Below are 14,936 nucleotides of genomic sequence, written 5' to 3'. Positions count from 1 at the left end.
CACCTCTAGACTTCCCCTGTGTCCTGTATCCACCTCTAGACTTCCCCTGTGTCCTGTATCCACCTCTAGACTTCCCCTGTGTCCTGTATCCACCTCTAGACTTCCCCTGTGTCCTGTTTCCACCTCTAGACTTCCCCGTTTCCTGTATCCACCTCTAGACTTCCCATGTATCCACCTCAAGACTTCCCCTGTGTCCACCTCTAGACTTCCCCTATGTCCTGTGTCCAACACTAGACTTCCCCTGTGTCCTGTGTCCACCACTAGACTTCCCTGTTTTCACCTCTTGACTTCCCCTGTGTCCTGTTTCCACCTCTAGACTTCCCCTATACCCTGTATCCACCTCTAGACTTCCCCTGTGTCCTGTTTCCACCTCTAGACTTCCCCTGTGTCCACCTCTAGACTACCCCTGTTCCCTGTATCCACCGCTTCTCTGCTAGTGTGTCTATCAGTTCGAGGATGGGTGTTGCAGAATGTTGAATTGTCCTGCTTCTGTCTTCTCAAATCACGTAAGTGTTGATAGTTTGACAAGGTTCACATGTTTTTACAAGGAAATTAAATATTCAGTTCCCAGATTCCCTGTCACAGTGTTCCATTACAGGGATTAGATGATCACGTTCAAATGGAGAGGAGCAACAGTTACATTCCTAGACAGAGGATGAGGACTTCCTGTTGCTTTTCTGTTTCATCAAATAACAGGAATCGTACGTGAAGAGTTAAAGCATGTCTGTGTGAACGTGACTGGTTAGTTTCTGTCAGCTTCTAGTTTTCACCTTCAGTGTCCTGTCTGATAGCATGAAAGGTCCAGCTGGAAGCTACCTGTACATAACAACGTTAGAACCTGTCTTCAATGCCATTTCACTCTGCAAGGTTACCCTACAACGTTAGAGTCTGTCTTCAATGCCATTTCACTCTGCAAGTTTACCCTACAATGTTTAAAAAGCAACTCCCATTTGAAAACCAACCTCTGAGAACTACCCACTTCCTGTACTGTAGTTCATACTGGACATGGAGAGGTCAAAGGGGAATCCTTCTACTTCCCTGTACTGTAGTTCATACTGGACATGGCGAGGTCAAAGGGGGAATCCTACTACTTCCCTGTACTGTAGTTCATACTGACACAGAGAGGTCAAAGGGGAATCCTTCTACTTCCCTGTACTGTAGTTCATACTGGACATGGAGAGGTCAAAGGGGAATCCTTCTACTTCCCTGTGCTGTAGTTCATACTGGACATGGCGAGGTCAAAGGGGGAATCCTACTATTTCCCTGTACTGTAGTTCATACTGACATGGAGAGGTCAAAGGGGGAATCCTTCTACTTCCCTGTACTGTAGTTCATACTGACATGGAGAGGTCAAAGGGGAATCCTTCTACTTCCCTGTACTGTAGTTCATACTGGACATGGAGAGGTCAAAGGGGAATCCTCTACTTCCCTGTACTGTAGTTCATACTGGACATGGAGAGGTCAAAGGGGAATCCTTCTACTTCCCTGTGCTGTAGTTCATACTGGACATGGAGAGGTCAAAGGGGAATCCTACTACTTCCCTGTACTGTAGTTCATACTGGACACAGAGAGGTCAAAGGGGAATCATTATTTTCTTTAAGGAGAGAATATGCATATGACAGATGATTCTTTTGGAATGGCTGTGACATCATAGCTTCTGTTTTATGTTGATGTAAATGACCATGGAAATCAGCGAGGTATTTACAGTTCATCAAGCTCATATCCAACTGTTATATCAGAACGGGACGTCCCGATGTGGCCACTGAGTGTAATGCTGTATTACCTTTCCTATTGGAAAGAATATCGCTTTATACCATTAGAATATCACACTTCCCCCCCAAAAAATATTTCTTATATATGTGAAGAAGACCTTATTTGTCCTCGTAGACTCTGAGTTTACAGCTCGACAGACACAGCACTGCAAGGAGAACAAAAACGGAAATAAATGGGCTCTTTAGTTTCACCGATCAGTGATGTTGTTCCAGCAGTACCTGTCCTCTTTCACTGCAAAAACAACTCCACATGTACAATGGGACATCATTTCATTCGACTTTCAAAGGTGAAATGGACAACACATTACAATAAATTATCCCACCCCCCCAAAAAAAATCAACCAAATATTTTCTTACCAGACTTGGCATTCCCTTGGCATTAAAGTCAATTAAAAAATTATCCAGAATTGAGGTCCAATTTCCAGGGAAAGAGAGTTGTAAAGGCAGATTCAACATATCAGTTTATCTGAATCAGCCGGCTGTTTAACAGACCAGGGGATTAGTCTCCAACGTCATGACCCCCCCACACGCCCCATCCCTCCCCACACAGGCCTCCACCCGCCCCACACACGCCCCATCCCTCCGCACACGCCCCATCCCTCCCCACACAGGCCTCCACCCTCCCCCACACGCCCCATCCCCCCCACACGCCCCATCCCTCCCCACACACACCCCATCCCTCCGCACACGCCCCATCCCTCCCCACACACACCCCATCCCTCCCCACACAGGCCTCCACCCTCCCCCTGCCTAACAACTTGGTACAGTCCATCCAGGTTATACAGCTACAGGCTCCTCCCCACACAGGCCTCCACCCTCCCCCTGCCTAACAACTTGGTACAGTCCATCCAGGTTATACAGCTACAGGCTCCTCCCCACACAGGCCTCCACCCTTCCCCTGCCTAACAACTTGGTACAGTCCAGCCAGGTTATACAGCTACAGGCTCCTCCCACACAGGCCTCCACCCTTCCCTGCCTAACAACTTGGTACAGTCCAGCCAGGTTATACAGCTACAGGCTCCTCCCCACACAGGCCTCCACCCTTCCCCTGCCTAACAACTTGGTACAGTCCAGCCAGGTTATACAGCTACAGGCTCCTCCCCACACAGGCCTCCACCCTCCCCTGCTTAACAACATGGTACAAGTCCGGCCAGGTTATGCAGCTACAGGCTCCTCCCCACACAGACCTCCACCCTTCCCCTGCCTAACAACTTGGTACAGTCCAGCCAGGTTATGCAGCTACAGGCTCCTCCCCACACAGACCCCCCACCCTTCCCCTGCCTAACAACTTGGTACAGTCCAGCCAGGTTATACAGCTACAGGCTCCTCCCCACACAGGCCTCCACCCTCCCCCTGCCTAACAACTTGGTACAGTCCAGCCAGGTTATACAGCTACAGGCTCCTCCCCACACAGGCCTCCACCCTTCCCCTGCCTAACAACTTGGTACAGTCCAGCCAGGTTATACAGCTACAGGCTCCTCCCCACACAGGCCTCCACCCTCCCCCTGCTTAACAACATGGTACAGTCCGGCCAGGTTATGCAGCTACAGGCTCCTCCCACACAGACCTCCACCCTTCCCCTGCCTAACAACTTGGTACAGTCCAGCCAGGTTATGCAGTTACAGGCTCCTCCCCCACACAGACCTCCACCCTTCCCCTGCCTAACAACTTGGTACAGTCCAGCCAGGTTATACAGCTACAGGCTCCTCCCAACACAGGCCTCCACCCTCCCCCTGCCTAACAACTTGGTACAGTCCAGCCAGGTTATACAGCTACAGGCTCCTCCCCACACAGGCCTCCACCCTTCCCCTGCCTAACAACTTGGTACAGTCCAGCCAGGTTATACAGTTACAGGCTCCTCCCCACACAGGCCTCCACCCTCCCCCTGCTTAACAACATGGTACAGTCCGGCCAGGATTTATAGCTACAGTATGAGTGGGTGGGTAGCCAGACGGAGGGGTGGGCTCTATAGGTGGTCTAGGAGGATCACATATCAGCGTTTTATCAACGTATTGGACTGATGGCCAGACTCTCAGGTTCAATGAGTCAGACTAACAGGTACAAAAGTGTTCACCTCTCTCTCTCTCTGTAGGCTCAAGAACCAGGCCCCAGAGTTCCTCAAATACAGATCACAACAGCTCAACGCAACAGGGGCTACAGCGAGTTTTACTACCCCTTCCAGCCTGTCAGTCCCCATCCCAGCACCCTCCAGCATTGGGACTTGGTATGTCCCCTATGGGACATCTTTACACAGAGTAGATGTCTTCACTGACATGTCCAACCTCTCCCTGACCCAGTCTGTAAAATCTCCATGTTTCAAGCAGAACACCATAGTCCGTGTGCCTATGACCACCAAGGTAACGTGTCTAAATGACTACCGCCCGTAGCACTGACATGTCCAACCTCTCCCTGACCCAGTCTGTAAAATCTCCATGTTTCAAGCAGAACACCATAGTCCCTGTGTCTATGACCACCAAGGTAACATGTCTAAATGACTACCGCCCGTAGCACTGGCATCTGTAGCCGTGAAAGGGCTTTGAAAGGCTGGTCGTGGTTCACATCAACACCATCATCCCAGACACTGTGGACCCAGTCCAGTTCTCCTACCGCCCCCACAGATCCACAGATGGATCGGTCTCTACTGCTCTCCACAATGCCCTCTAATACCTGGGCAAGACGAACACCTATGTGAAAATGCTGTTCATTGACTACAGCTCAGCGTTCAACACCATAGTTGCCCTCAAAGCTCATCACTAAGCTAACGACAATGGGACTCAAACACCTCCCTCTGCAACTGGATCCTGGACTGGACAGGGGTACTGGAGTGATGGAGGGAAATATGTATAGGGGAAGGAGACAGGGATACTGGAGTGATGGAGGGAGATATGTATAAGGGTAAGGAGACAGGGATACTGGAGTGATGGAGGTAGATATGCATAGGGGGAAGGAGACAGGGATACTGGAGTGATGGAGGTAGATATGTATAGGGGACAGGGATACTGGAGTGATGGAGGTAGATATGTATAGGGGGAAGGAGACAGGGATACTGGGAGGATGGAGGTAGATATGTATAGGGGGAAGGGGACAGGGATACTGGAGTGATGGAGGGAGATATGTATAGGGGGGAAGGAGACAGGGATACTGGAGTGATGGAGGGAGATATGTATAGGGGGAAGGGGACAGGGATACTGGAGTGATGGAGGTAGATATGTATAGGGGGAAGGAGACAGGGATACTGGAGTGATGGAGGTAGATATGTATAGGGGGAAGGAGACAGGGATACTGGAGTGATGGAGGTAGATATGTATAGGGGAAGGGGACAGGGGTATTGGAGTGATGGAGGTAGATATGTATAGGGGAAGGGGACAGGGATATTGGAGTGATGGAGGTAGATATGTATAGGGGGAATGAGACAGGGATACTGGAGTGATGGAGGTAAATATGTATAGGGGTAAGGAGACAGGGATACTGGAGTGATGGAGGTAGATATGTATAGGGGAAAGGGGACAGGGGTATTGGAGTGATGGAGGTAGATATGTATAGGGGGAAGGGGACAGGGATACTGGAGTGATGGAGGAGATATGTATAGGAGGAAGGGATACTGGAGTGATGGAGGTAGATATTTATAGGGGGAAGGGGACAGGGATACTGGAGTGATGGAGGTAGATATGTATAGGGGGAAGGGGATACTGGAGTGATGGAGGTAGATATTTATAGGGGGAAGGGGACAGGGATACTGGAGTGATGGAGGTAGATATGTATAGGGGGAAGGAGACAGGGATACTGGAGTGATGGAGGGAGATATGTATAGGGGGAAGGGGACAGGGATACTGGAGTGATGGAGGTAGATATGTATAGGGGGAATGAGACAGGGATACTGGAGTGATGGAGGTAGATATGTATAGGGGGAAGGGGACAGGGGTATTGGAGTGATGGAGGTAGATATGTATAGGGGGAAGGGGACAGGGATACTGGAGTGATGGAGGTAGATATGTATAGGGGGAAGGGGTCAGGGATACTGGAGTGATGGAGGTAGATATGTATAGGGGGAAGGAGACAGGGATACTGGAGTGATGGAGGTAGATATGTATAGGGGGAAGGGGACAGGGGTATTGGAGTGATGGAGGTAGATATGTATAGGGGAAGGGGACAGGGATACTGAGTGATGGAGGTAGATATGTATAGGGGGAAGGGGTCAGGGATACTGGAGTGATGGAGGTAGATATGTATAGGGGAAGGGGGATACTGGAGTGATGGAGGTAGATACAGTGTATCACAAAAGTGAGTACACCCCTCACATTTGTGTAAATATTTGAGTATATCTTTTCATGTTACAACACCTAAGAAATGACACTTTGCTACAATGTAAAGTAGTGAGTGTACAGCTTGTATAAGAGTGTAAATTTGATGTCCCCTCAAAATAACTCAACACACAGCCATTAACGGCTATACTCACTGTATATACCCATGTTATTACCTCCCTGTATATAACCATGTTATTACCTGGTACCCTGTATATAGCCATGTTATTACCTGGTACTCCTGTATATAACCATGTTATTACCTGGTACTCCCTGTATATAACCATGTTATTACCTGGTACTCCCTGTATATAGCCATGTTATTACCTGGTACTCCCTGTATATAACCATGTTATTACCTGGTACTCCCTGTATATAGCCATGTTATTACCTCCCTGTATATAACCATGTTATTACCTGGTACTCCTGTATATAACCATGTTATTACCTCCCTGTATATAGTCATGTTATTACCTCCCTGTATATAGCCATGTTATTACCTGGTGCTCCTGTATATAGCCATGTTATTACCTGGTACTCCCTGTATATAGCCATGTTATTACCTCCCTGTATATAACCATGTTATTACCTGATACTTCCTGTATATAGCCATGTTATTACCTGGTACTTCCTGTATATAGCCATGTTATTACCTGGTACTCCCTGTATATAGCCATGTTATTACCTGGTACTCCCTGTATATAGTCATGTTATTATCTGGTACTCCCTGTATATAGCCATGTTATTACCTGGTACTCCCTGTATATAGCCATGTTATTATCTGGTACTCCCTGTATATAGCCATGTTATTACCTGGTACTCCCTGTATATAGCCATGTTATTACCTGGTACTCCCTGTATAAATCCATGTTATTACCTGGTACTCCCTGTATATAGCCATGTTATTATCTGGTACTCCCTGTATATAGCCATGTTATTACCTGGTACTTCCTGTATATAGCCATGTTATTACCTGGTACTCCCTGTATATAGCCATGTTATTGACTGGTACTCCCTGTATATAGCCATGTTATTACCTCCCTGTATATAGCCATGTTATTACCTCCCTGTATATAACCATGTTATTACCTGGTACTTCCTGTATATAGCCATGTTATTACCTGGTACTTCCTATATAAAGCCATGTTAATACCTGGTACTCCTTGTATATAACCATGTTATTACCTCCCTGTATATAACCATGTTATTACCTGGTACTCCCTGTATATAGCCATGTTATTACCTGGTTCTCCCTGTATATAACCATGTTATTACCTCCCTGTATATAACCATGTTATTACCTGGTACCCCCTGTATATAGTCATGTTATTACCTGGTACTCCCTGTATATAACCATGTTATTACCTGGTACTCCCTGTATATAACCATGTTATTACCTCCCTGTATATAACCATGTTATTACCTGGTACTCCTGTATGTAGTCATGTTATTACCTGGTCCTCCCTGTATATAACCATGTTATTACCTCCTGTATATAACCCTGTTATTACCTGGTACTCCCTGTATATAACCATGTTATTACCTGTACTTCCTGTATATAACCATGTTATTACCGCCCTGTATATAACCATGTTATTACCTGGTACTCCCTGTATGTAGTCATGTTATTACCTGGTCCTCCCTGTATATAACCATGTTATTACCTCCCTGCATATAACCATGTTATTACCTGGTACTCCCTGTATATAACCATGTTATTACCTGGTACTTCCTGTATATAACCATGTTATTACCTGGTACTCCCTGTATATAACCATGTTATTACCTGGTACTCCCTGTATATAACCACGTTATTACCTCCCTGTATATAGCCATGTTATTACCTGGTACTCCCTGTATATAACTATGTTATTACCATACTCCATGTATATAACCATGTTATTACCTGGTACTCCTGTATAAAGCCATGTTATTACCTGGTACTCCCTGTATATAACCATGTTATTACCTCCTGTACATAACCATTGTTATTGCCTGGTACTCCATGTATATAGCCATGTTATTACCTGGTACTCCCTGTATCTAGCCATGTTATTACCTGGTACTCCCTGTATATAGCGATGTTATTACCTCCCTGTATATAACCATGTTATTACCTGGTACTCCTGTATATAGCCATGTTATTACCTGGTACTCCCTGTATATAACCATGTTATTACCTCCCTGTACATAACCATTGTTATTGCCTGGTACTCCCTGTATATAACCATGTTATTACCTGGTACTCCCTGTATATAACTGTGTTATTACCTGGTACTCCCTGTATATAACCATGTTATTACCTGGTACTCCCTGTATATAACCATGTTATTACCTGGTACTCCCTGTATATAATCATGTTATTACCTGGTACTCCCTGTATGTAGCCATGTTATTACCTGGTACTCCCTGTATATAACCATGTTATTACCTCCCTGTATATAGTCATGTTATTACCTGGTACTCCCTGTATATAGCCATGTTATTACCTCCATGTATATAGCCATGTTATTACTCCTGTATATAACCATGTTATTACCTGGTACTCCCTGTATATAGCCATGTTATTACCTCTATATATAGCCATGTTATTACCTCCCTGTATATAGCCATGTTATTACCTCCTGTATATAGCCATGTTATTACCTTGTACTCCTGTATAGCCATGTTATTACCTCCCTGTATATAGCCATGCATACCTGGTACTCCTGTATATAGCCATGTTATTACCCCTGTAAATAGCCATGTTATTACCTTGTACTCCCTGTATATAACCATGTTATTACCTGGTACTCCCTGTATATAGCCATGTTATTACCTCCCTATATATAGCCATGTTATTACCTCCCTGTATATAGCCATGTTATTACCTCCCTGTATATAGCCATGTTATTACCTTGTACTCCCTGTATATAGCCATGTTATTACCTCCCTGTATATAGCCATGTTATTACCTGGTACTCCCTGTATATAGCCATGTTATTACCTGGTACTCCTGTATATAGCCATGTTATTACCTCCCTGTATATAGCCATGTTATTACCTGGTACTCCCTGTATATAGCCATGTTATTACCCCTGTAAATAGCCATGTTATTACCTTGTACTCCCTGTATATAACCATGTTATTACCTGGTACTCCCTGTATATAGCCATGTTATTACCTCCCTGTATATAGCCATGTTATTACCTGGTACTCCCTGTATATAGCCATGTTATTACCTGGTACTCCCTGTATATAGCCATGTTATTACCTGGTACTCCCTGTATATAGCCATGTTATTACCTGGTACTTCCTGTATATAGCCATGTTATTACCTTGTACTCCCTGTATATAGCCATGTTATTACCTGGTACCCCTCCACATTGACTCAGTACTGGTACTTCCTTTGTATATAGCCATGTTATTACTGCGTACAAATACAGTTTCATTTGATTTCATAGAGGCACCATTCTGGTAAAGCTGCCTGGTAATCCTAATTCAGGCCAAAGAGGATTAGCTCCACCCCAGCCGAGCCATTGGCTAAATTTAGAGCAACACAGTGTCCACTCTCCATTTACCCCCTCCCCCTTCATCCCTTAGCCCCACCTCTACATTCCCCAGCCAGCCGTCAAGCCATCCACCCAACCAATCACATTCCACCATGAACACTGGCCCCAGCGTGACTGACGGGTTCCTCTGTGTGGACCACTGCAGACCCAACATAGAGAAATAACAATCTAGTGTGGAGAAACCATGTAGTTGTCAGTGATCTTTAGCAGTAGGTTGTTGTGTAAACGATGCAGTTCAACCGTCACAATCAAAGGCTATAGAAACTAGGCCATCAGCAAGGTTAATGTGGGGAATGTGATCTGAGCTGCAGGAGTTGTAGTGTAGTAGTCCTGGCTGTGTCTCTCTGCCCTTCATCATCTGGGCTTGTCCTCTAGCTGCTAGCTTCCATGTTGGGATTACAGACAACAGATTCCCCCTGACCGTTGACACGCAATGGGAGGGGCACGGCTCGCTGGCTCAGTGCAGTCTCTATAACACAGGGCATTCTGGGACATTCTGGGCCACATCTCATGCTATTTAGTCAAATGTCCGCTTCAGAGGGATGATGACAGAAAGGATATAGACCACTAATGAAGGGAGATACTGTCAACTTCAGAGGGAAGTAAACTGAAGGAGAGGAGAGGAGAGGAGAGGAGAGGAGAGGAGAAGAGAGGAGAGGAGAGGAGAGGAGAGGAGAGGAGAGAGGAGAGGAGAGGAGAGGAGGAGAGGAGAGGGAGAGGAGAGGGAGAGGAGAGGAGGAGGAGAGAGGAGAGGAGAAGAGAGGTGTTGGTCCCTGACTGATGAGGAAGGTAGTAAACTGAAGGAGAGGAGAGGAGAGGAGAGGGAGAGGAGAGGAGAGGAGAGGAGAGGAGAGGAGAGGAGAGGAGAGGGGAGGAGGGGGAGGAGAGGAGAGGAGAGGAGAGGGAGAGGAGAGGAGAGGAGAGAGGAGAGGGAGAGGGAGGTGAGGAGGGAGAGGAGAGGAGAGGGAGAGGAGAGGGAGAGGTGAGGAGAGGAGAGGAGAGGGAGAGGAGAGGGGAGAGGGAGAGGAGAGGAGAGGGAGAGGAGAGGAGAGGAGAGGAGAGAGGAGAGGAGAGGGAGGTGTTGGTCCCTGACTGATGAGGAAGGTAGTGGAACTGAAGGGAGGAGAGGGAGGAGAGGAGAGGAGAGGGAGGAGAGGGAGAGGAGAGGAGAGGGAGAGGAGAGGAGAGGAGAGGGAGAGGAGAGGAGAGGAGAGGAGAGGAGAGGGAGGAGGGGTGTTGGTCCCTCGACTGATGAGGAAGGTAGTAAACTGAAGGAGAGGAGAGGAGAGGAGAGGAGAGGAGAGGAGAGGAGAGGAGAGGAGAGGAGAGGAGAGAGGAGGGAGAGGAGAGGGAGAGGAGAGGAGAGGTGTTGGTCCCTGACTGATGAGGAAGGTAGTAACTGAAGGGAGAGGAGAGGAGAGTGGAGAGGAGAGGAGAGGTGTTGGTCCCTGACTGATGAGGAAGGTAGTAAACTGAAGGAGAGGAGAGGAGAGGAGAGGAGAGGAGAGGAGAGGAGAGGAGAGGAGAGGAGAGAGAGGAGAGGGAGAGGGAGAGGTGAGGAGAGGAGAGGGAGAGGAGAGGAGAGGAGAGGTGTTGGTCCCTGACTGATGAGGAAGGTAGTAAACTGAAGGAGAGGAGAGGAGAGGAGAGGGAGAGGAGAGGGGAGAGGAGAGAGGTGTTGGTCCCTTTGGACTGATGAGAAGGTAGTAAACTGAAGGAGAGGAGAGGAGAGGAGAGGAGAGGAGAGGAGAGAGGAGAGGAGAGGGAGGGAGAGGTGTTGGTCCCTGACTGATGAGGAAGGTAGTAAACTGAAGGAGAGAGGAGAGGAGAGGGGAGGAGGGAGAGGAGAGGAGAGGAGAGGGAGAGGGAGAGGAGAGGGAGAGAGGAGAGGGAGAGGAGAGGAGGGAAGGAGAGGTGTTGGTCCCTGACTGATGAGGAAGGTAGTAAACTGAAGGAGAGGGAGAGGAGAGGAGAGGAGAGGAGAGGTGTTGGTCCCTGACTGACAGGAAGGTAGTAACTGAAGGAGAGGAAGGAGGAGGGAGAGGGAGAGGAGAGGAGAGGAGAGGGAGGGAGAGGAGAGGAGAGGGAGAGGAGAGGAGAGGTGTTGGTCCCTGACTGATGAGGAAGGTAGTAAACTGAAGGAGAGGAGAGGAGAGGGAGAGGAGAGGAGAGGAGAGGAGAGGAGAGGAGAGGAGATGAGGAAGGAGAGGGACTGGAGGGAGAGGAGAGGAGAGGAGAGGAGAGGTGTTGGTCCCTGACTGATGAGGAAGGTAGTAAACTGAGAGGAGAGGAAGGAGAGGAGAGGAGAGGAGAGGAGAGGAGAGGAGAGGAGAGGAGAGGAGAGGAGGAGAGGAGAGGAGAGGAGAGAGGAGAGGTGTTGGTCCCTGACTGATGAGGAAGGTAGTAAAACTGAAGGAGAGGAGAGGAGAGGAGAGGAGAGGGAGAGGTGTTGGTCCCTGACTGATGAGGAAGGTAGTAAACTGAAGGAGAGGAGAGGAGAGGAGAGGAGAGGAGAGGAGAGGGAAGGAGAGGAGAGGAGAGGGAGAGGAGAGGAGAGGAGAGGGAGAGGAGAGGAGAGGAGAGGGAGAGGAGAGGTGTTGGTCCCTGACTGATGAGGAAGGTAGTAAACTGAAGGAGAGGAGAGGAGAGGAGAGGAGAGGAGAGGAGAGGAGAGGAGAGGAGAGAGGAGAGGAGAGGAGAGGAGAGGAGAGGTGAGGTGTTGGTCCCTGACTGATGAGGAAGGTAGTAAACTGAAGGAGAGGAGAGGGGAGAGGAGAGGAGAGGAGAGAGGAGAGGAGAGAGTGTTGGTCCCTGACTGATGAGGAAGGTAGTAAACTGAAGGAGAGGAGAGCTCTTCTCCCATCTTCCTGTCTTGTATAGTTCCTCTTTAAAGACTGATTATAAAGCTGAACCTGTCTGATTTAACACTCTCCTGACTCAAACTCTACTCTCTCCTTTTTTTTTACACAAAACAATATATTCTATATATTTTTACAATGTAAACTTTATTGGTTCTAGGTAAAAAATTTCAGGCAAATATTTCAGAAAAATAATGAATTCCACATGATGAAACACTAAATGCTTGTATTCTCCACATATGGATTGAAACTCCAAACAGTCCACAAATAAGTTTATGTTGAATTATCAGTGAACCATTTGTAGACGTCTGCCTTGTTCTCTGCAACCCACTTCATGTTGGCTTTGGTTCTCTCCAGGGCCTGGTCCACTGCTAGTGTGGCTGAACCAAAACCCTGCTCTGCATTCTCCTCAATGAATGAACTATAGGACCACAGAATGGACAGGCTATTAAGACAGTATTAATCTATAGGACCAGAGAATGGACAGGCTATTAACACAGTATTAATCTATTATGGACAGGCTATTGCATTAATCTATTGGACCAGAGAATGGACAGGCTATTAACACAGTATTCATCTATAGGACCAGAGAATGGACAGGCTATTAAGACAGTATTAATCTATAGGACCAGAGAATGGACAGGCTATTAACACAGTATTCATCTATAGGACCGGAGAATGGACAGGCTATTAAGACAGTATTAATCTATAGGACCAGAGAATGGACAGGCTATTAACACAGTATTAACCTATAGGACCAGAGAATGGACAGGTTATTATGACAGTATTAATTTATAGGACCAGAGAATGGACAGGCTATTAACACAGTATAACTATTTCAGACATTTGGCCCATGTTTGTCTAAGTTTCTGTTTCCTAGATGATGACAGTATTAATCTATAGGACCAGAGAATGGACAGGCTATTAACACAGTATTATATAATGGACAGCATAAGTATTCTATTTGGACAGGTTATTATGTATTAATATAAGACCAGAGAATGGACAGGCATGACAGTATTAATATATGGCCCATGTTTGTCTATAGGACCAGAGAATGGACAGGTTATTATGACAGTATTAATATATAGGACCAGAGAATGGACAGGTTTCCTAGGATGATGACTAGCATTAATCTATAGGACCAGAGAATTGACAGGCTATTAACACAGTATTAACCTATGGGACCAGAGAATGGACAGGCTATTAAGACAGCATAAATCTATTTCTGAAGGAGAATGGACATCTGGCCCATGTTTGTCTGAGAGTTTCTGTTTCCCTAGATGATGACAGTATCCACCTTGATAAAGGTATGTTTTACTGAAACGTTGTTTAATAGATCCATTAAATGTTTGGAAGCATCTGGACCACTATGTTCTGCCGCTTCTTTTCAAGTAACCAGCATTTCTTTTCTCTCATTATACCTGTTAACACGTCAGGAGGTAACACTTTATTATGTTAATTATAGCAGCGTGCCATCACCAACCAGGAAGTGGACGTCTGGGTTGGATCACAGTCACACAGAGACACAGAAGCTCTGAATGGGTTGTACCTGTTTCAGTTCAAACTCTGAGGAGAAGCGCCTGGTGATTCCATCAATGAGCCGTGCGAAGGACAACGATCCCCCTCCATAACTACAAGATGAGGAGACGGTCAACATTCAACACATTAAAACGTAATTGATAAAATCCCAAGCCAGCTGGCTCTGACAAAGTCCCAAGCCAAAGACTGGCCTACAACATGACCCTATATTGTGTAATATATAGTGATTAGGGTGCCACTACCCTTGACCAGAGGTAGTGTACTATATGGGGATTAGTGTGCCACTAAATTTGACCAGTGGTAGTGTACTACATAGGGATTAGGGTGCCACTACTTTTGACCAGTGATAGTGTACTACACAGGGATTAGGGTGCCACTAAATTTGACCAGTGGTAGTGTACTATATAGGGATTAGGGTGCCACTACCCTTGACCAGAGGTAGTGTACTATATAGGGATTAGGGTGCCACTAAATTTGACCAGTGGTAGTGTACTATATAGGGATTAGGGTGCCACTAAATCTGACCAGTGGTAGTGCACTATATAGGGATTAGGGTGCCATTTGGGATGTAAACATTAGAATGAATAACTGCAGTGTTCACATCAGACAGATGCATTATATAAATGTTGGATCCTACTCACTCATTAAATAAGTGATTCCAGTTGGTTCTGACAAAGTCCCAAGCCAAAGACTGGCCCACAACATTACCAGCAATGTACACAATGGTGAATGTGGCGTCCTGTTTCCGAATCTTCTCTGGATCCAGACAGTAGTTCAGATACCTGAAACCCAAACACACAGATCAGATCCATCCTGAATGATCCTGCACAACTACATTGATCAACTAATACTATTTGATTCAAACACACTGCATTGCTTTGACCAGAACCCATTGGGCACATAGTGGGCTCA

At 46.6% G+C, this 14,936-nt stretch overlaps 1 protein-coding gene across 1 annotated transcript in view; it reads right to left on the bottom strand.

Moving 5' to 3' along the window:
• Positions 1-1,477: 1,477 nt before the first annotated feature.
• LOC135534100 (aminopeptidase N-like) overlaps positions 1,478-14,936 on the bottom strand; it is a gene marked incomplete at its 5' end in the record, with an annotated part of 31,657 nt that continues 18,198 nt past the window's right edge. Inside the window, 4 exons of the mRNA XM_064961238.1 lie at positions 1,478-1,558; positions 4,272-4,439; positions 14,035-14,116; positions 14,666-14,806. Of these exons, the coding sequence (XP_064817310.1) occupies positions 1,478-1,558; positions 4,272-4,439; positions 14,035-14,116; positions 14,666-14,806 (472 nt within the window). The remainder of the gene's footprint in view (positions 1,559-4,271; positions 4,440-14,034; positions 14,117-14,665; positions 14,807-14,936) is intronic.

This window comes from Oncorhynchus masou, unplaced genomic scaffold (genome assembly GCF_036934945.1).
Source record: "Oncorhynchus masou masou isolate Uvic2021 unplaced genomic scaffold, UVic_Omas_1.1 unplaced_scaffold_3002, whole genome shotgun sequence".
Taxonomy (NCBI): Eukaryota; Metazoa; Chordata; class Actinopteri; order Salmoniformes; family Salmonidae; genus Oncorhynchus; species Oncorhynchus masou.
This window is presented reverse-complemented; position numbering and strand designations above follow the sequence as displayed.